Source organism: Phodopus roborovskii, unplaced genomic scaffold, assembly GCF_943737965.1.
Source record: "Phodopus roborovskii unplaced genomic scaffold, PHOROB, whole genome shotgun sequence".
Classification (NCBI taxonomy): domain Eukaryota; kingdom Metazoa; phylum Chordata; class Mammalia; order Rodentia; family Cricetidae; genus Phodopus; species Phodopus roborovskii.
Genome location: NW_026126511.1, coordinates 48,403,178 through 48,425,412, shown reverse-complemented (window position 1 = coordinate 48,425,412; position 22,235 = coordinate 48,403,178). Strand labels below are relative to the sequence as shown.

Genomic DNA, 22,235 nt, shown 5'->3' with positions numbered 1-22,235 from the left:
ATGCTGCGACTTGGTCCAGAGACCAGTGTGTGCATGGGGTGGTGTTAGTATCAAGTTCCTGTACACAGGAGTTGTGAATTAGCTGATTGTGACTGTGGTTTCCCATATGCTGTTTTGTGTGTTGTTTCTACCTGCACCCACCGTCCTGTTTTATCTTAAAGAGAAGCAACATTGAATAACAGCTTGATGAGGCTGAGGGAGCAGATTGTAAAGGCCAACCTGCTGGTGCGAGAAGCTAGTTACATAGCAGAGGAGCTGGATAAAAGAACTGAGTATAAAGTTACCCTCCAGATTCCAGCCTCCAGCCTGGATGCCAACAGGAAGGTAAGGCATAGCAGAAATGCCGTAGCTGAGGTTGCATCGGGCTTCACCCAGTGACTGGATTAGTGGGAAGTTATTTCTTTTCTAATTTTCTGAGTGTATGTGTCTGTGTGTCATGTTGTGTGAATCTGTTAGCCACTAGGTATGTATTCCTTGCTTCCCTTGGACCTATCATTTCTTCTCATTCAGCTTCCTTTCTTCATACTGGCTTTTTTGTTATTATTTAAGACAAGACCTCAAATTGAAGGTAATTCTCCTGCCTCACCCTCCCAAGTATTGAGGTATGGGTATGAGTATCTTGAATTTGCAGTTTATAATGATTTAGGCTGGCCATGAACTGTATCCTCTTGCCTCAGCCTCCTGAGTGTAGGATTATAAGCATGCAACCCCACTCCTGGAAACATTACTGTTCTAGAAAAAGTGCTTCAGTGGCACTTAGTACATGTGATTGTTGTACAGCCACTGCTTTGCCTGATTTTCTCCTCTTTTAGTTGTTTGAGGTAGGAGACTGATGCTATATTTTGCCTGCAAATGAATGACTGGGGTACCCTAGATAGTTTATTACTGTAGGCATTCCATGTGGCTATTCCTTTAAAAGTCTACTTTATTAAGCAGTAAGATACTATTGGTTTAAACAAATGAAATCACAGTTTTGGGGGCTGGCAGGATGGCTCATTGGGTGAAGGCGCCTGCCACTGAGCTTGATGATCTGAGTTCGATCCCCAGGACTTACATGTTGGAAGGAGACTAACTCCTGCAAGGTGACCTCTGACCTCCTCATATGTCGTGGTACACACACACACACACACACACACACACACACACACACACACACACACAGTAAATAATTAAATAAAAAAAAAAAACCCTCACACTTCTGAAAATTGAAAATAAACATTTGTTAGACTAGAGTAGTAGTACACTCCTTAATCTTTAGGACAGTGATTTTCAACCTTCCTAATGCCGCAGCCTTGTAATATAGTTCCTCATGTCGTGGTAAGGAACCCAAGCCACAGAATCATGTTTGTTGCTACTTCATAGCTGTAATTTTGCTATTGTTATGAATCATAGTATAAAATCCGTGTTTTTTTGATGGTTTTAGGTGACCCCTGTGTGACCCCCAAAGCAGTCACAGTCCACAGGTTGAGAACTGCTGCTTTAATTTAGGAGGTAGAAGCGGGAAGATCAGGAGTTTGAGGCGGGCCTAGGCCACATGAAACCCTGTCTCAAAAGAGACAAACAGTTTCATGACTGTGTCAGCTAACTTTGTCTTGTTGCCAACTCCCATCTCTGCAGCGAGGCTCTCTCCTCAGTGAACCTGCCATCCAGGTGAGAAGAAAAGGAAAAGGAAAGCAGATTTGGTCTTTGGAAAAGCTAGAAAACAGGCTTTTGGATATGAGAGACCTCTACCAGGAGTGGAAGGAATGTGAAGAAGACAGCCCGGTGAGTTGCAGAAGAGTTGGTATCTGATAGTCCCAGAAGGGGCCAAGACATAGCAGATCTGCCGGCTCAGGGACATTGAATGCTTTTCCAAAATTGTTGCTCTAATTTTAAAGTAAAATTTATCTTAATTTTACTTAATTTACTTAATTTTAACTTAAGTTGTTAAGTAATAATTTTAATAATTGGCCATTTGCATGTTTTCCTTTTTATCTAGCAGATTTTCCCTTTTCCATCTGTTAGTGTGTTTATCTCAGGTTGTTTTGGGGTTCTTGTTGAGGCAGGGACCAGGCCATCTTAGCACACCAAACAGCTACCCCACAGTTTGTGGTTTTGCAGTCATTGGTGCACTGCTAGAAAGGATTTTGAAGGCATTTTGATCCCAAAGTAAGTGCCTGAGATCTGTACTGGCAAAGGGTCCTCTATTGCCAGCTTTTCTTATTCGGGTGAGCCATGTAGTAGTACATACTCAAAGCAGAAATATAGCTCATGTATTTTGTTGTTGTTTGCTTCTAGACATTTGTTCTCTTAAGACAGGGTCTCCCTGTAGCTCAGCTTGCTCTTCCTGCCTCAGCCTCCTGAGCGGTGAGATTATGGATTGTACTACCATACCCTACTTCCTATACCAATGTTTTCAATTCTGCTGGTCTTCTTTCTATATAGAGTTGTTTTCTTCCTTAGCTCTTTTTTTTTTCCAGATTGTCATCAATCCAAATGGCTTTTTATGATTAGATGATAATTTTGCTTAAATTCATAATTTTCTTCTTCATTTCTCTTCCTTTTTGACTTAGAAATAGGTGTAAAAACAGATGCAGACAAGAACTCCCCACTGCGATGCTTCGCAGCAGTCTGACAGTTTAGTAGGATCTTCTTGCCTGCAGAAACAGTGAAGAGGGTCAGTGCTCTCAGCTTTTCCTTCTCAGCCAGTCTGTCTGTTTGTCTGTCTCTCTATGTCAAAACTTCTGCACAAAGATCTCTGTGAATTCAAGACTAGCCTGGGGTGTATAGTGAGTTACACACTAGTCAAGGCTACACAGTGAGACCCTGTCTCGAACAAACAAACAAACAAGCAAACAAACCAACCTAGGCGTCAGGATATAGAGGTGAAGCTATTGGTCAAATGAGTGTATTTTATGTGATTTTCTTTTTCTTTCGAGGTTGTATGTTTGAAATCTCTTTCAGGTCATCCGGTCTTACTTCAAGCGTGCTGACCCATTCTATGATGAGCAAGAAAATCACAGTCTAATTGGTGTGGCTAATGTCTTCCTGGAGACCCTGTTTTATGATGTGAAGTTACAGTATGCTGTGCCAATCATCAACCAGAAGGGAGAGGTTGGCTTTCACTCTGTCTGCCTCACTATGCAGAGCAGTTCAGGAACAGTCAGTGGGTGGTCACAGGACACTTGTCATTCATACCTTGATTTTTTTTTAAACCAGTCCTGACTAATGACAAGTATTTGTGTTATGGGTACCTTGTATTTCCAAAGGGCCATAAGGGGGCTTTTCCTAGTTGGCTTAGATTGCAGAGCAGCTGTTAGAAAATCACCTTTTAGCTTTTCAGACATTGTTATCCTCTCTCTGGCTTTATCAAGGAAGATGGGTCCTCAAAGGGCAAAAGCTCAACCCAGAAACCAGTATTTGTTTTGCCTCCTTACTTTAGGTGGCAGGTCGGCTGCATGTGGAGGTGATGCGACTCAGCGGGGCCATTGGGGAGAGGATTGTAGGAGGAGATGATGCTACAGAGATCAGCTCTGAAAAGGAAGCCCAGGAGAACAGGCTGGTCTGCATGGTAAGCCCCAGGCCAATATTCTAGAAGGACCTAAGATTGTAGGGATTTCCATAATAATCGCATTTTCAACAACTTATAAATGCCTGTCTTCAAAGACATCTTTTTGCGGGAGCATCTTAGGGATTATGTTTGTCATACTTCTAGAGACTCACTCAGCACTTCCAATACTTCCTCTCTGTGGCCTTTGGCAAGTCACCTCTCTTCTCTGCCACTCAGCAATGGGCGAATGAGCCTGCTTACATGTCTTGCTCTGTGGAGCAGCCCAGAATTCCCATAGAAGTTTTCTATTACTGGAGCTTTCGAGTTCTGATGAAAACGAATGTTTGCCTCTCTGTGGCCTGTCCCTTAGCTGCTGCCATTTTCACTCTGCCAAGCTTCTCCATGCTTCTCCCTGGTTACCCAGTGCCTTTGCATGTGTGTCCTCCCAGCCCAAGGGTTCCTGGCCCTTTCTGTCTGATCTTCCTGTGTGTGCTGTTCATGGCACACTGTGAATGTTATCCTGAAGACCTACATCAGGTCTCGGGGTAAATGCCAGGTTCCTACTGTCCATCAGCTAAGGATATGTGGGAATGAGCAGATGCCTCTACTGTATGATCCATTGCTATGATACGCTGGCACCAGCTGTCCAGGCACACAGGAAAGCTGTGAATAGATGGAGGGTTCTGAGGGAGACTGAGGGAGATTCTGGGAGAATGAGAGGGTGTCAGCTAAAACCAGATCTGCAGGTGCTGGGTGAATGGTATGGAGGGCAGCATGCTCCCTGGCACCTGTGCCCTCTTCACTCTAGATCTAGTACAGTCCTTGTCTGAGTCTCTAATGCCCCCTAGTGGACCAGTGCTGCTAGTGGCTTAGAATCCTGGCAGGATTTTGATGACAAGAGACCAGTAAGAACCTATAGTGTTTAAAAGATGTGATTTAAAAAGTCCGTGAAGAAGCCTAGGTCAGGCTCTTGGTTCTTAACTTATCCTAGGTCAGCCTTCTTCCTTAGTAAATATTTCTAGACTTAAAGTTGTTAAAAGGAATAAGTTACACACAGCCATAGGTAGGGGAAGCTAGTGCTGCGGAGAGCAGGGCTGCTTTTTGTAGCTGTCCACATGATGAGGCCTGCAGTGTTTTGAGACATGAGTTGCTCCAGTGGGCGGGGACAATTCTTAAGTCACTAATAGTCTCACTCTTGCTAATTTGTAGCAAGAACCTCTTTCTCAAGGTCACGTGCCTGGTTACCGTAGTTAAGTGGGCTTTCTGACTTCATGTGGCTCATTTCTGAGATGACAGACAATGATTGCATCTCTGAGAGGTCAGCTTTCATAGTGTAAAATAATGAGAATGATGCTAGTTGATGGTGGTGCATGCCTTTAATCCTAGAACTCAGGAGGCAGGGCCAGGTGGATCTCTGTGAGTTCAAGACCACCCAGAACTATAGAGTGAGTTCAAGGATAGCCAGTGCTACACAGAGAAATCTTGTCTTGAAAAACCAAAACAAAAAAAACAGCAACAACAAAACAAGAATGGGAATTTGTCATTAAAAAAAAAAAGATGTGTATTTGAGATAACATGGCTTTTTTAAAAAATGATAAAATATGTTATGATATAATGGAAGATATCAAGCATGAATGTAGTAAGGAAAGTGTAGTCAGTCCCCACTCACCCTGCTCCATAGTGTCCTGACAGTCCAGCATGGCTCAGCTATGCACCTCATGATGCCACTCCCCTTAGGAGTAGCTTTATGATAGACACCCAGGCATCATACTTCATCTATAAGTAATATGTGTCTCCAAAATAGTGGGTACTTTAAAAAAATAAAATAAATAAATAGATTCCTTAAGGTCATAAACTATTCAGCCAGCTTTCTTAAGTGTCTTTGTTAGTGTCTGTAGATTCTGCATTCTTTCTCACATTGAAATTTGTTTGTCATAGAACCTGTGTGTTGCTCTGTTGATCTGTTGATTGTCCTTGCATTGCATGTTAAGAGGTGTTAGATGTAGGTCAGCAGCCAAATATAATGTGTTATATGATAGGAAAGCAAGGATGTGTTATAGGTAATGGTGTGTTTTCTGTTAAAATTACTGGCTTTTAAAATTGTCTTCATGTCATAGTGAACTCTTAGACTTAACATGTGTGTCATTTAATCCTGGGTATTTATTATTTGTATCAAATCTCTAGTGTTCCCAAAGTTGAGTAGTGTCAGCCCCTTCAGTTGCCTCTTGGGCCCTGAAGATGTGAGCCTGACCCTTATTGACTGATAGCTTTTGAATATGGCAAACATTTCTTCTTATCCTATATACATTTCCTTTTCCGGACTCAGAATCTACCACTTCTAAGAAGCAGTATTCATTTAAGTGGGACAGGTTTCTTAGAGACCTGTGCTAGCTCTGGGGCCCATTGTGTAAAAGAAAAGGACAGGTAAGACACGGTGGTGAGTGAAGTTCCTGTGAAAAGTCAAACCCAGGGATGGTTTTGGTACCATGAGCGAGGAAATTACTGGCTGTACAAGACATCTGCATTCATTTTTTCCATAATGAAAGAGTATGCCCATATTCCTGTTTTCAGAAAACATTAAGTTAAATGTCATTAATTCCTGCTGATACATTGGCTCTTTCATATTGAGCTGAAAGTTGACAATTTATAGCTAAATTTTAAAAAATGGCAATAAAAAGCTCCAAACAGCCTGTGTTCTTGGTTTATTCCTTGTTCCTGTTGCTCTTCATTTCTGGCAGTCTTGATTCTAGAAGTTCCTGTAGAGGGCAGGTTAGCACATCCCATTTTGTTTCTTGTTTATTTCAGCCTTAGATTGAGATTCATTTCTGTAGGAAAACAATGACTTTCAGATGGAATTCTGTCACAAATCAATACGTGTGCAATGTCTGCCTTGCTGTCATTCATCTTGTTTTCATTGGTGTGGCCTCACCTGTGTAAGGGTAGACATAAATCCTCCCCTCTCTGCCAGGAGAAAGCTAAGCTTAAGATTTTAATTTATACCAGCACACAGGCTAGCAAGTGGCAAAGATTATTTTAGATCTGTGTAATGCCAAGACCTTGTAATCACCCCCCACAGCATATTACCCCTCATTTGAGCTACATAATAAACATTTTCAACATGTAGAGAAAACAACCTTGAAAAAATTTCCTGTAAAATGTATCCTAGAATACTGATGGTCTGTTTGCTGTGGAGATAGAAAACAAATCACTCTTTCAGAGCCTGTCAGAGACTTGGTGGCTAGGTGGTCCAAGCTTGTTGACATCTCAGGCAGAAATGGCATAAAATGAAGTCACTGTTTGTTGCTGACCTGTTTTGTATATTTTACACAGGAAATCTGCTTTGTGTAATTGTGTGTGTCCTCAGAGTCCCTGAATGCTATGGTTATGGTTGAGGTTATTGAGCTACTAGAACTGACACCACATAGTCCAATTTATTCTCATTAAATTTATTTACTAGATATGGAGGGAATCAGACAGCTTACTGGACAGTGTAATATGTGATTAACTCAGTTGTGTGAAAATCCTGCTTGTCATCCAGGGTTTTCTAGAGAAACATAACTTATAGACTGACTCTGTCTGTCTGTCTGTCTGTCTGTCTGTCTGTCTGTCTGTCTGTCTGTCTGTCTGTCTCCTAAAGGGGATTTATTAGAATGGCTTGCAGGTTGTGGTCCAACTAGTCCAGCAATGGCTGCCTATGAATGGGAGGTCCTAGAATCCAGTAGTTGTTCAGTTCATGAAACTGGATGTCTCAGATGGTCTTCAGTGTACAGCAGAATCTCAAAGAAGTAAGCTCTAATATCATTGAAGGAATGGACTTGATAGGGAGAGTGAGAGCAAGCAGACAATGACAGCAAACTTCCTTCTAGATCTTTTATGTAGGCTGCCAGCAGAGGGTGTAGCCCAGATTCTTTCTACCTCTAAGATCCAGATTAGAAGTGGGTCTTCCCATTTAAAATGACTTAATTAAGAAAAAAAAGTTCCAGGGCTGAAGAGATGGCTCAGAGGTTAGGAGCATTGCCTATTCTTCAAAGCTTCTGGGCTCAATTTTCAGTACCCATATGGCAGCTCACGATTGTCTATAACTCCAGATCCAGAAGATCTGGTACCCTCACACAACAAACGTACATGCAGTCTGAACACCAATATACATAAAAATGAATTTAAAAAAAAGAAAAGAAAGAAAAAACTCCCTCACAGGTGTGCCTAGCCATTATGGTTTTAATTAATTCCAGATGTAGTCAAATAGACAGCAATAGCCATCACACATACTATACAGTATAATTAATAACTCTAGGATTACTTCATAATTGTGTGGTTTTAACACCATCACAAGTTACATAGAAACTCCAAGATGAAATCCAGATGCTACTGTAAAAAGTATTAAGAATGTTTGGCTGTTTTAAGATCTAGTATGGGCAGCTGGAGGTTATCTCAGTGGTTAAGGGTGTTTGCTGCTCTTCAGGAGGACCTGAGTTCTGTTTCCACCATCCACTTGCAGAGGGCTATGGAACTGTACAGCAGTGGCAACTAGCATTTAACAAGTCGACCCACAAGAACCTGCATTCATAGGCACATACCCACACACAATACATATATCCATATAGCTTTTAAAAAAATACTAAAAATGCCCTTTTCTTTAAAAGGCTCTGGTGCAGACATTTTCTCTGGGATATTGGTCCTACTGTGCACGTGCTTCTGGCCATACTTTGTAATCATGGACTCCAGGGTCCTCATCCAGAGCTTCCTTTGAGTGTTTGCCATCACTCTCAGGGGAAGGTACCCGGGCAATGTCAGTACAGAAAACAGCAACTCTAAGGTCTTTACCTCCTCCATTCTCCCCTCTAGACAAGACGGTCAAATGCAACACTCAGTGAAGTTCTCAAATAGAAATAAAATAAAAATAAAGTAATATAATTGTAGTACATGGCATTCCATTCCAGAACTCAGTTTCTCCTTAAACTTGAGATAATTGGGTGAATCTTGCCCTTTCCTGAAGATTTCCTGCTTGTTGACTCAGACACAGTTCTGTGCTTTGCTCATTGTGCTAAATACCTTTGTGCTTTCCTTATAAAATGCTGGGTGATGTTGGTTTCCAGAACCTTCTTGTGGAAATGATGGTGATGGTATCCTACATCCTGACAAACTAGGATTCAAATGCTCCAGTCAGCTTTTAAGTGCTGCCCAGCACCACCTACCTTGGTATATGGTTGCCATCATCCTGTGTCAGGCCCTGGGCCTGAGCTAGTCCTGGGCTAACACTAAAGACATAGGTTTAAAGTGGGTGCATGTTTGATGACAGAGCCAGGACGGGACCTTCCCCTATACCCCCAGTCTTTGAATTAAGTGCTCATTAAAGCCTTCTGGTCAAAACAAGTAGAGCCTTCTTTCTCTGCAGGTTAAAATACTCCAAGCCACAGGGTTGCCGCAACATCTGTGCCACTTTGTATTCTGCAAATATGACTTCTGGGATCAGCAGGAGCCAGTGACTGTTGCCCCCGAAGTGGATACCTCTTCATCTCCCACCAGCAAGGAGCCACAGTGTATGGTGGTGTTCGATCATTGCAGTGTGAGTTCCTTCCCAGTCTACCTCAGTGTCCAAGTTATTCATGTAAACACAGCTAAAGAGTGAGTGCCGCATCTGTGAATGATTGTGCCAATATTCATCTTGAAGTATTATGTAGTCCTAGAACAAAGTGTTAGTTCATTTAGCTTGTCCACAATCAAGACTCAACTTCTATACAAAGAAAAGCAAGCTGTGTAGATGTGTATGTGAGCAGTCTTCCAGAGGAAGCCTGTGTTTTACAAAAAGGTAAGAAACTAGTGTTTTAGTGAAAATGAAGATAACAAGATCAGAGACCACCTTGCTGGCCATCACCTGTTCTGTCATGTTTATTGGTCTTGACCAGTTATTATTAATGATGACATTTTTGTGGACCAAATAAACTCAAGGTAGTGGTCGTCACTCTGCCTTTGGCTGGCGACCATTGGAGTTTGGACTGGCTTTTGCTATTTATCCCACACTTGACCCACAACAAAAATGGAAACAGGCTCTCAAAAACATTGCTAACAAAATAACTTGCTATTTACAGACTATTCTTTCAAAATGAGAAGTTTTAAAGTCATGGCTATGTTTATGTATTTTTAATTTTAAAAGGTCAATTTTTTTTAAAAAAAATCAGTGGGTTTCTTTGTGGGTGTGTGCTCATGAGTGCAGGTACCCACAGAGGCATCAATCCCATGGATCTGGCCTTGTAGGTAGTTGTAAGTTACCAGATGTGAGTCCTCAGTCTTAAGCACAGAGCCGTATCTCCAGCTTCCTTCGGAGCCATACTGGATATGAAAACAAGAGTGTTGGTCGGTGTGCATGTTGCCATCGGTGTTAAATAACACTCTGTTCTATGAGGAAAGTGTGCTGTTGTCTGTGTCTTTCCTCTCTGATATCATTAAAGATGTGAAGCCTAGCTTAAGTGTCAATAGATCAAGCCAGTATGTGCTGCTCTCTAATGAGTCATTGTGTTTCAGGAGTTTAATGTTAACATCACAGAAGACTTCATTGAGTATCTCTCGGATGGGGCACTGGCCATCGAAGTATATGGACATAAAATGAATGATCCTCGGAAAAACCCAGCCCTGTGGGATTTGGGAATCATCCAGGCAAAAACAAGGAGTCTTCGGGACAGGTGAGTTTTTGATATCCATTGGATTCCCATTTCTAGTTTGAAAAAAAAAAAAAAAAAAAAAAAATGGCAGTGACTGTCATTTATTTTTAAATTATTTTTCTTCCCCTAGTGTATGTGTGTATACATATTTGTATGAATGTGGGTTTGTGCTAAGTGTGTGTTGGGAGGGGGTCAAAATTGACATGGGGAGTTTTCCTCAATCACTCCACCTTATTCGTTGAGGCACAAGGCCCCTCATTCAAACCCAGAGCTCACCAGTAGGGCTAAGCTGGCTGGCCACCTTGCTTCAAGGGTCCTGTGTGTCCACATGTTCAGAGCTGGGAGTATAGGTGTTGATTGGTTCACCCAGTGTTATTTGTGTGTTGGAGCTCTAGACTCTATTGGGCCCTCATGCCTGTACAGCAAGCACTTTCACTATTGAGCCATCACAGTTATTTTATAATCGACTGTCACCTTTTCCTAAGCATCCCCAGGTTTGTCTCTACGGCTTTAGTCTCCCAGTAAAATTTCCTTAAAGCTGTGTGAACTTTAGAGAATGATGGGAAAAATGCACTTGGGTGTTTAAGAAGCAACAGTGAGATGAAGTTCACTCAGCACAGCAAGTTTTGTCTAATTAACTAGCTGTGGAGAGGTAGATGACAATCTGCTGTAGCATTCACATTGACCCTGTCTCTGGCTCATAAGCGGTTGTTGTTGTTGGTTACTTGTTTGATTTTGTGCTGCTGGTTTGAACCTAGGGCCTCACACATGCTAGGCAAGCACTGCACAGTTCTGCATCCCCACTCCTTTCCAGTTTTGATGTAGGCTCATTTGATGACATGAAAGAATTAAAAGGGAATGACTGAAGGGGGGGGGGGGAGGTTACTTCCATCTTAAGATGGAAGCAGATTTTTTTTCTTTTTGCCAAATCCAAAATTAGAAGATGAGATTTGTTTTCTTCATTTTCTTACTGACCTGAGAGCACATCCTTCTCAAGTCACAGACGATACCTTCCTATGAGATGAGCATCCTGTGCTTGGCTTCTGTGTACTGACCAGATATTTCAGTCATTGGGTAACCACTTTCAAAAGCATTTGTCGTGACCCCACTCCATGAGTATGCTGGTGTGTGTGTGTGTGTATGTACACACTCATGTTCACAAGGTGTTTGGGCACACGTATGCATGCATGTAGAGGCCAGAAGGTGATGTCACATGTCTTTCTCTGTTGCTCTCAAAGCAGGGTCTTTCTTTTGAGCCCAGAGCTCCCCAGGTAGTCTACCTGTCCACCTTACTCTGCAGAGCCCTACATTGTTTGTGCCTTGTGTTTACTGGGATTACAGTTGGGCCACTGCACCCACTGTTTATGTGGGTTTGAACTCTGAGCCATTGTTCCAGCCCTACACTGAGTTTTAAACAAAAGTGCCAGTGATTACGGACGGTGTGGCTCAGTGTTAGAGCATTTGCTTAGCACATGCAGGCCACCTGGGTTCAGTCCTCAGAAAACCACAACAGAAAACCAAGGAGCCATCCTGTATCTGATATTATGAATTTGACTTTCAGTTCATGCTATTTGCCGTTACATGTTGTACATTTCTTTCTGATTTGAAGGTCATTTCCCTGGGCTCCTCTGTTTAAGGTCATCCTCACTGTTAAGTCAAATGTAAGATTCTAAGCTGTCTGCACTGAAGTAGAAAGGCATGGTTTGGGGGCTGTGGAGGTGGCTCAGTCGGAAGGGTGCTTCTCAGCACGCATGAAACCCTGGCTTTGATTCACAGTACTGCATACACTGGGTCTGTTGGCACACACCTGTAATCTCAGGAGAAGAAGGCAGGAAGATTGGAAGTTAAAGGTTACCTTCGACTATATACCGAGTTTTGAGCACAATCTGGTATACATGAAACTGCACACCAAAAGAAGTGTAATTTCCCAAGAACTGCATGTATTTCCTAGGTGGAGCGAAGTCACCAGGAAGTTGGAATTCTGGGTTCAGATCTTGGAACAGAATGAGAATGGTGAATACTGCCCTGTGGAAGTGATTGCCGCAAAAGATGTCCCAACAGGAGGGATCTTCCAGCTCCGGCAGGTACCAAGATTGTGATGTCATAGTAAAACCCTTCTTGCTGGGTTGAAAAGAAGAGCTTTCAAGGAGACAGAGCTAAAGAATGGGACAGAAGGTGGACAAGCCAAGTATTATTTTCCTGCTCGTGAGTTCGAGGACAGCAGTTCAAAGTGGCAGGAAGGACTGAATGTGCAGGGGCTGACCCGCCAGGTCCAGGCTGTGTACTCGTGAGCTCCTTCATCTGGATCACAGAGGGGAGGCCAGCACCAGTATTGTGGGTTTTGGTGACATTTAGTAGAGTGCTAGAAAGCCATTTGCTTGACACCTGGCAGCTGTTAAGTATGTGTGGCTGAGGTGTGGAATAGTCGCTACTTACCAGTGAGTGGCAATCTGTCAGTCTGTGTTGCTGGCTAACAGTGACAGGGAGGGTCTCCATTCATACTTTGTTTGGTTAGCAAAAAGTAGCAGTCTTTATCATGTCAGTTTCCTGCATATGCCCATATACTTAGTGCTTATTCCAGTGCTTCCCCAGACTCCCTCCCCTACACCTCCTCTTGCTGCCTTCATCTTCCCCAAATTGTATCCTCTCCTGCTTTCATGTCTGTCACACATATTTCAGAGAGTGGAAAATCTCAGTATAATTGGCATAAATAATTTGGAAATACTCTTTTTTACTACACTTTATACCATACCAAAATTTAGTAGGTTGTTCTCTATAGTTTCCATACTTTAAAACACAACCTTAGTGGGCTGGAGAAATAAATGACTCAGTGATTAAGAATTCTTTCTGCTCTGCCAGTGGATTAAAATTTGGTTCCCAGCGCCCAGGTTGCATGGCTCACAATCACCTGTACCTCCAGCCCTGGGAGATCTGAGGTCCTTGACAGTCACATGGCATATATTCACAAAGACACTCACACATCCATACATTTCTAAAAATCTTTAAAAACCCGTTATTATTAGAATTGCTATAGAGATGAATGTTAAAAGAAAAACATGAGAAGAGGTTGCAGGAAAGAGAATGTTTGCTTAAATATTTAAATTTCCTGTTCTAGAAGGAGGAAGCAAATGGGTTTTCTCAAATGCATTCATGCATGAGAGACTTGGAGCCAAAGAAGAGGATTTCCAGCCACAGTGCTATGCCGAGACACGGTGCTGTGGAGAGAGATGGCACTGTGCATTATGCTGGGTTGAGACAGTGCTGTGGAGAGACATAGCTGAATTCTTTTGTGAGGGGCCAGTGAGGAATTTTCAGACAGGTTTTCTATGTGTAGCCTTGGCTGTCCTAGAACTTGCTCTGTCGAACAGGCTGGCCTTAAACTCACAGAGATCTGTCTGCCTCTGCCTCCCAAGTGCTGGGATTAAAGGTGTGTGTCCCCACTGCCTGGCAATTCTTAGTTTAAAAACCAGACTGAAAAAAAAAAAAAAAATGAAAATGAAAACCAGACTGAATGCCAGCTTTGGTATCCTGTGCTTTAACTTAGGCCACAAGTGTTTCTCTGCAACAGTCACTCAGTGACTGTACAGGGGGCTTCACACTTTAAATAGTTGTCAGTATTATGCATTTAATGTAGATCTGCTGCCTTCTTCTTTGTGGTGCTTCCAGATTACTTATCAGTGTGCTTGATTGTTGAACTCCGGGGGCAAAGGTTGCTCACAGTTTGGATTTACTTGGCCCTAGAACAAGCTTGACCAGTTTCAATTCCTGTCCCACAGGGTTGATAGTGTCTATTTCATAAACCTTGGTCTCTGCTGGAAGTAATTTCTAGCTTAGCTAGTGGAAATTAAGGCTCTCATCGTTAACCCTTGTCAGAAAGTTGGTCTTTTTTTAGTTAAGGCCTCCGGATGGAGGCTCAGAACGCTATATAGACTATGCTGGCCTGGAACTCTATGTAGCCCAGGATAGCCTAGAACTCTATATGGCTCAGGATAGCCTAGAGCCCAATGCAGCCCAAGCTAGCCTTGAACTCACAGAGATCTTCCTGCCTGTCTCCTGAGTGCTAAAGTTACTTGTGTGCACCACCACACCTGGCTCAGTTGAACATTTTTTATTAGGCACTGTTTATATTTCCTTTGCTTGTAAGTTTTCATTCACATGTTCTGTCACATAACACATCTGACAGGTAAGCCAAGAGGATTGCCTTGAATTCAAGATTAGGCCTGGGTACATAGTGAGTACTACGCCAGCGCCAGCTAGACCTACATGACAAGCCCTTGACTTTCATTAAATAAAACACAAGAAACTTTCTTCTAGTTTCTTATTATTCAGGAATTATAAAAAATGTATGTTCCGTTTGTCTCCTATTTGCTTGAAGAAAAATGCATTTTCCTGACTAGGTTTGAATTTGTGCTTTAGTATTTAACAGTGATGAGATAGGTGGATGCCTCTAAAACTAACTGCATTTCTTTATATCAGGCTGTAGGGGTCTCTCTAAACCAGAGTTCTGAAAATCAAAAAGCTGATTTTTCTCTGTGCTGCAGGGGCAGTCCCGGCGAGTTCAAGTTGAAGTGAAGTCTGTACAGGAGTCAGGAACTTTACCTCTGATGGAAGAGTGCATAATGTCAGTTGGCATTGGGTGTGTGAAAGTTAGACCCATCAGGCCTGCTAAGATCCATGAGACCTTCCATGTAAGTTTCTGTGCCTGCTCTGTGCTTTTTGAAAGGCAACAGCAGACCAGAGTCTTTTGAGACATCGCTGCCCCTGACCCTTTCTCTGCCCTTAGTATCTTCTCCAGTGCACTCACTGCCTTTACAAGAGGCCCTTGCACTAGGCTGTTTGTTAATGTGTGTTGTTGTTGTCCTAGTGTGTGGTGAACTGAGAGTTAAAACCTCTCAGTCTGGCAAACCACCAAGCCTAACAGTGATTAACTTCCTCCCCTGGCCCACCCCTTTATAGAACCCCCCACTGACTGGAAAAGACTCTTTGTCAGCAGGTGTTTGATTTCTCCTGGTGTTGGGGGGTTGTAAGCCCAGCAGGGAGAGCATTGTACACAGACTTGGAAAAGGTCAGGGGAACCTCTTCACTTTCTCTAGAAGCTCCTAGTCTTACCAGCTTCCTCACAGTGGAGGGCTGGGATGAGGCTGGGTGGGCTGCCAATTAAACAAGAAGGCAGGAACTGTGGGAGAAGATTGTGCTTGTGTATGGAGGCCTGATTTGTGGGTAAATAATTGTTTTGGTTCTACATAATATGCTGTTTTCTTTTAGGAGGAAGAGGAGGACATGGACAGCTACCAGGTAATTGAGCACCTGTTGGCCTCATCAAATCAGCTTGATTCAAGTGCTTAATTACACGGGCCAGGATCTCTCTGCACTACTTGATAATTAAACAATTCTGCTTTTCCTGAAAGTCAAACAAAGTATGGATGCTGGGTGTCATAGAGGGGGGCTGGGGAGTTAGGACTAATAAGGCCCTGTGGCAGAAGCCTTTCTTAGTCAGGGCCTCTGCATTGGGCTGTTTACACAGATACCTTGCCTGGGTTCCCCTTGAGCAGAGTAGTCGCCCATGGTTTTGTGGGGGGTGGTACATAGGGTTATAAGTATGCCTGTTTCTGGGTCTTATGTGTGTGAAGCCAGGTTACCCTGAAATTTTTACTTCCTTGACTTATCCATTAGTTTGGGGAGGAGAGTTTATTACCCCCATCTTTTCCTTTCCTAATGTGCCAGCTTTTGTTTGTGTCTGTGAAGTTGCATCTTGTTAGTCATCATTTAAGACTGCCGGGGATCTTTGGAGCCTGATTATGTCATCCTCTGTAGTCACTCTCCTGGCTTTGCATCATCCTAATTCGATAGAAATGTCTGCCTTCCTATAAGTCACTGATAAAAGAAGAAGAAAACAAAAACACCTCATCTTTCAGCTGGGGTTGAACATGGTACTAGTAGTGGGGTTTTCTTTTAAACAGACGTTATTCCATTCATCACCACTCTCTGGATGTGATATTTGCGTCCCCTGCACTGCCCCTTAAAGTGGATGCACAGCCTGTTTCTCCATCTCGTCCACAGGAATGTCATAGGCTATTTGGTTAAATGCCCTGCTGAAACCCAGATACTTGACATCTGCAGCATTCCTCCGAACCACCCAGTCCCCTAACCATGTTACAAAGGAAATGAGGTCAGGGTGGTGTTCTGGCAGGTGTTGACTGGCGGAGCTGAGTCTGTCAGTAACAACCCCTGTCCTCTCACCCACCGCTATCTTCCAGATGCACAGACTCAAGGAGGAGAAGCACTATGTGCTGCGTCCTCGGAGTCTAGTGTGACACGACAGGGGGCGGTGGCTAGAAACTTGAAGGATCTGAGGAGTAGAAGTTCGAAACTTTTTAAATACAATTTGTGAGTCTTGTCCAGCAAGGCAACCTTGTAGAAAGATGCTGTTTTTCAGCAAGTACAAAGAGCCAGTTCTTCAGGGCCTATCTACTCTAGAGTAAGCTAATGCTTTCTGTTTTGGGAGTTAGTCTGAGTTGTAGGTAGAATTGCTGTTGGTGCTACATGTTGAGCTGTTACATAGTGCAGTTGGTAGAGTGCTTGCCTAGCAAACATGAAGCCCTTGATTCATTTTCCATGCCTCACTCACTCTGGGCATGGTGACAGAGGTGAACCCAGCACTCTGAGGTGGGAACAGAGACTTGTGAAGTTCAAGGTCATCTTCAGCTACGTATAGTGAAGACCAAAAAGAAAGAAAAAAGGCAGGGAATAGTTGTATGCTGCTTGTGTCTTCGAGTTAAGAGAGTGAGGTTAGTTTGGGGAACGTCTGGCTTGGATGTTACATTGAGTTTGGCTTACCCTGTTTTCTTCCAGGATAGGGATTTAGAGAGGCTGCGTAGAAAATGGCTCAATGCATTAACCAAGCGTCAAGAATACTTGGATCAGCAACTGCAGAAGCTCGTCAGTAAACATGGTAGGAAGAACAAGTGGGGCATTTCCCTCCCCATGGCAGTGCGGCCAGGGCATCTCATTGATAGCCTTTTTGTAGCCAGCTGAGGGCCCAGTGAATGTGGTGGTGAGGATGGATGCCTGTTCTTGGCTTGGGGTCTATCCTTTATTTGGTTGTAATGATATCTTGTAGTTTTTTTTTTTTTTTTGGAGTAGGGCACAGGCATACATGTAGGCAAAACATCTATACACATTACAAAATAACTGGGAGATAGGTCTGATGTTTCCTGTTGTAGGTACTGGGAGCTTGGAACCTATGCCAGTTTATCAGACCCTGCACCAGAGGTCTGTCATCTGTAAGAAGCCTCTGCAAGTTCCCATTAACCTTAGGCAGGGGAGCATGTTTGCTTAAAGAAAATATAGAAACAGGCTGGAGAAATGACAGCTCACAACAGTCTGTGACTCATGTTCCAGGGAGTACGATGCCCTCTTCTGGCCTCTGGGGGCTCCTGGTTACACAAGGTGCACACATACTCACAGTCTCCCTCTCCCCAGGCAGTGAATAAATACATCTATAAAATATATGGGAACAGTGAGCAGGATGGCTAGACCTAACCCTGATTCCTTTCTTCTAGACAAAACTGAGGATGATGCTGACCGAGAAGCACAGCTGTTAGAGATGCGGCTGACTCTCACAGAGGAAAGAAACGCAGTGATGGTGCCCTCTGCTGGCAGTGGCATCCCAGGGGCACCTGCAGAATGGTAAGGTCCTACAAGGTGTCTTCTGAATCCCCATGGTGACCAGGTACCTCTCCCCCCCCCCCTTGGGCTGTGCTGCATTTAATGGATGGTTCAGCATGGTGTATGAGAACAGAGCTATTTGTGTTGAAAGACTGTTAAATTATTTTCATGAGTTGGATATGGCTATGCCCTGAAACTGTTTTATTAAATAATATTGTTATTGGCCAAGGTAATTAGGATTTCTGAGAACTTAAATCAATATTTAGTACCACTGCACTTAGCATTAATAATAGTTAACATGTTAATTAATCATTGGGTCCCTTAAAAGAATGTTATGTCATAAGAAAACTGCATCTCAACCAGTTTTTGGTTTTGGTGCTTAAGCCATGCTGTCAGCAATGCTTTCTGACACTTGACAGAAATTAAAAATAGCAAGTTAAGCCACAAGGAACCCTTAAGTATGTCATTTGGCAAGAAAGAAAGCTTTACACAGGTTGATGGTGAAGGTGGGTATGTCTGTAAGCGTAAACTCTCATGTCCTAGCATAGGAAACATCTGCAGTCAAATCATGAAACTTGTCACACCAACCCAGAGTGAGATAAGTGCCCAGGCCATTGTCACCTGAGCAACATGAGTCTTTTGTGTCTTGGGTACTGTATATAACCTGTCCTTCCTGTTTTAGGACCCCAGTGCCTGGGATGGAGAACCACATTCCTGTCATATTCCTTGACTTAAACGGTAAGTTAGAGTTGGCTTCTGGAGGCTTACCTTGATGAAGAGGTGACAGAGTAAACACTTCATGGATCTAGCCACTTGTGCTGGGGAGTTGCAGTCCTCCTGTGTTCCCTGTTGTGGTGCTGGACAGAGACTGAGCTGTTTAAGCCAGACTCATTGCTGCTCTTGCTGTGGTGAGCTCTCTCCCCTCTCTACCTCCCTTCCTCACTCCCTCCCTCTCCCTCACTCCCCTTTCCTCTTCCTCTCTTTCCATTTCTGTCCATCTCTTTCTGTTCCCAGAGCTGGGGATTGAATGTGGCTGGGCCTCACACATGTGAGATAAGTATGCTACCGCTGAGCTACAGCCTAGCATAGCAGTGATGGTGTGATGGGCACATCTGCATGTTGCAGGCCTGCTTCTGTGAGAATGCACTGTTTCCCCACCAATTTAGGATGCTTTTTCTATACTGAAATTATGTTCTGACCTCAAGGCTCAGAGGAAACCCCTATCTGGAAGGGACCATCAGCTAGGGGTACTCTGTTTGCTTAGCATTGTGTAGTGAATTTCTCAGCTTTTCTGTGAGTTCCTGTGAACTTAACCCTGATTGCTTGTTTTTCTTTTTACATAACTGTTCTCCCCTAACCCCCACATACCCATCACACTGATATCTGTCTATAGGAGGGAAAATAGAAAATGCCAAGGTAGGTTAAGGAGCTAAAAATAAGAAGTCAGCAGTTAAGCTCCGTGAAACACCTGCAGAAGTGTGCATTAACACGAACTTCCCTAAATAGAAAAGTCTGGGTGTCCTCAGTGGTCCCTTCACTGCGTGTATGTGGACGTGTGATAGGATGCCTGAGGGGCCCAGCATCCTGTGCCTGAGATCATGGGGCATTCACAGTACCAGTCTCTCCTGTGGGGTGGGAGCTGTTTGGGAGCTATCACAGGAGACTTTACCTTGAGCTTTTGAGTCTGGAGGCTGAGGCGGGCTCTGGTCTGTTTGTGTGTTGGGCTTTATAGGCAGCTAAAGAAGCTTTAAGAGATTGGGAAGGATTGGGATTTAGGAAGATTTCTTGGCTGTGTGTTTTCTTCCCCAGTTAAATTTTTTGTTAGCATACTAAAAAATGAATTTTATCATGACATTTTCATATGTATATACATTGTGCTTTGCTCATGTGTGTCCTCTCATGTTATTTTTTCTCCTTGTCTTCCTGTACCCCTTCCATGGGTCACTTCCTTCCACCAAGTCATTCTCCTGCTTTCCTGTCACAAGGGTAGGTAGGCAGATAGACGATGGATGGATGGATGGATGGATGGATAGATGGATGCATAGGTCTAGATTTGCATATGAGAGAATATGTAGTCTTTGTGTTTTTTATCCCTCATTACTGTCTCTTTCTCCCTCTTCCTCCCTCCCTTTAGACAACTCCCTGTCTCTCTTATAGTTTCCCTTTTACTCTCATACCCTGTTTGGGGTGGAAATACATGACATGTGATGTTTGGCTTCTTTCACTTAACATGATGACCTCTGCTTCCATCCCTTCATGTCATTCTTCTTTATAACTGAATAAAAGTCTATTGTGTAAATATGCCACATTAGCCTGGGAGTCTGAAGAGACAGTCAGAACTTTGTTCAGCACGCCACATTAGTGGTCCATACAAGTACACTTACTTTGCTGTGTAGGCACAAGCTTGAGGTGGATGGAGCATTGGGAAGCCAGGCTCGGGACCAAGTGACCACAGGGCCCTGTGCAGTTGCCAGGTCCATTAGCCAGGCTGCACTTTTGTTAGGCTTAACTGTCAAGAATTGCTCTCGCTTTCTTCTTGTTTCTTAAGTGCACTAAAGGGTGGGGAAATTGGGCTGTGATCCCATCATTACCATTTATGAGCTGACCTCTGGTAACCTCCAGGGTATCTTGGCTTCCTTTGCTTTCTGTGTAAAATATGACACATGGGGAGCAGCTTGGGTAATTTCTTGAAGCACTTTCTGGCTCTTGGATCTGTGAACTATTAAATGGTTATCATCAGTGTTATTCAAGACTGCAGTGCAGAGAGCAAGTGAAGTTTGAAGCAGAAGAATTTTAATAATGAGCACATTGGTTCAGCTGCTGGGGGCAGGAGGAGGGGTGTCCTTGAAAACGATCTGGTGTTGAGTGAAAGCCCTGCTTTCAGCGGATGATTTCAGCTCTCAGGATAATCTCGATGACCCAGAAGCTGGATGGGATGCTACCCTGACTGGGGAGGAGGAGGAGGAGTTCTTTGAGCTGCAGATTGTGAAGCAACACGATGGAGAGGTAAGTCAGCATACCATGGAGAAGCAGATAAGGAGTTCTCAGTCCTGCCAGCTGCCCTTTGATGTCAGTGAGATAGTGGCCTCCACAGTATAAGCGAAAACTCTCTATTAGTACTTAGAAAGAGTGAAACTTGACCCTCACACCCAGTCCACCTTCTCCCTTCTTTTCTTGGTGAGGGACTCATGTCAGTGTGGACAGCATCTACCAGCTATGGCTGTGCTCTGTTCCTACCCTGAGAAGGAGGGAAGAGGTGGTTGTTGATTCCACTGAAGTACAGGATGCTTCAGAATGGAAGGGCATTGCTTTGGTGTTTGCTCTGCAATTACTTCATAAGAACTTTCATTACAGGGCCTCACTATGTAGCCCTGGCTGGCCTGGAACTGGCTAGGTAGAGCAAACTGGCTTTAGACTCAAAGGGATCTACTGCCTCTGCCTCCCAAGTGCTGGGGTCAAATGTATGGAACACGATGCCTGACCTATGACTTCTTAAAGAGGAGAAACAGGAAGCCCCGCCTGGTGGCACACACCTGTAGTACTGGCATTTGGGAGGCTGAGGCATGAACATCATGAGTTCAGAACCAGTGTGAGCTCCATAGTGAGGTCATGTCTCAGAACAAAAAAAGCAAGAGAATAAATGAAGGCAGTGAGGCAGAATCACTGTTAATGATTGAGTCTCGTGGTTGGATCTGTGTGAAGGTATAATTCCGGGGGGTTATCCCCTGATTTTTAATATGCTTGACAAGTGGTACTAGCAGTAGAGTCTCTGAGGAATTTACAGGTGACCTGAGATGCGTGCCCTGTTCTCCTCAGTCAGGCTTGGGAACACTCCATGTTGAAGTATACTATGGTGCCACGACAACAATTGCAGTTTGTAAGCTTGGTCTGAGAACATGGACAAATCCAAATAGGGATAGCATCCTGTCGATTTCCCGGGTGTGACATTTACCTGTAATTTACTTGAAAATGATTGGGTTGCAGGCTAAATAGACAGATTGTCTCAGTGAGTGAAGATCAAGGAACAGTGCATAAAGTCCATAGTACTGAAACATTTCAATCTTTCTTGATGTTTAAACATTTAAAAAAAACAAATAATTTAACAGCAAACAGGCTAATAAGGTACAATTTTAGTTACTGTTCTGTTTCCATGAAGAGACATCATGCTCAAGGCAGCTTATAAAAGAAAACACTTAATTGAGGGATTGCTTACAGTTTCAGAGAGTTAGTCTATGATCATCACGATGGGGAGTGTGGCAGTCAGACAGTAGCTGAGAGCTTACACCCCATTCACAATGCAGCAAAGAATGAGTAGAGCAGGGACTGGCCCTTGTGTATTATAGGCTTTGGAAACCTCAAGGCCCATGTCTAATGACACA

General features: G+C 43.4%; 1 protein-coding gene across 2 annotated transcripts in view; it reads left to right on the top strand.

The window, feature by feature from the left end:
• Kif13b (kinesin family member 13B) overlaps window positions 1–22,235 on the top strand; it is a 141,031-nt gene that overhangs the window by 82,921 nt on the left and 35,875 nt on the right. For both annotated transcript variants that reach the window (XM_051195502.1, XM_051195503.1), the window contains exons 18-30: window positions 162–324; window positions 1,618–1,764; window positions 2,944–3,093; window positions 3,422–3,550; window positions 8,925–9,095; window positions 10,052–10,209; window positions 12,140–12,272; window positions 14,730–14,876; window positions 15,454–15,483; window positions 17,041–17,140; window positions 17,751–17,877; window positions 18,539–18,594; window positions 20,741–20,862. In XM_051195502.1, coding sequence (XP_051051459.1) covers window positions 162–324; window positions 1,618–1,764; window positions 2,944–3,093; window positions 3,422–3,550; window positions 8,925–9,095; window positions 10,052–10,209; window positions 12,140–12,272; window positions 14,730–14,876; window positions 15,454–15,483; window positions 17,041–17,140; window positions 17,751–17,877; window positions 18,539–18,594; window positions 20,741–20,862 — 1,633 coding nt within the window. The remainder of the gene's footprint in view (window positions 1–161; window positions 325–1,617; window positions 1,765–2,943; window positions 3,094–3,421; window positions 3,551–8,924; window positions 9,096–10,051; window positions 10,210–12,139; window positions 12,273–14,729; window positions 14,877–15,453; window positions 15,484–17,040; window positions 17,141–17,750; window positions 17,878–18,538; window positions 18,595–20,740; window positions 20,863–22,235) is intronic.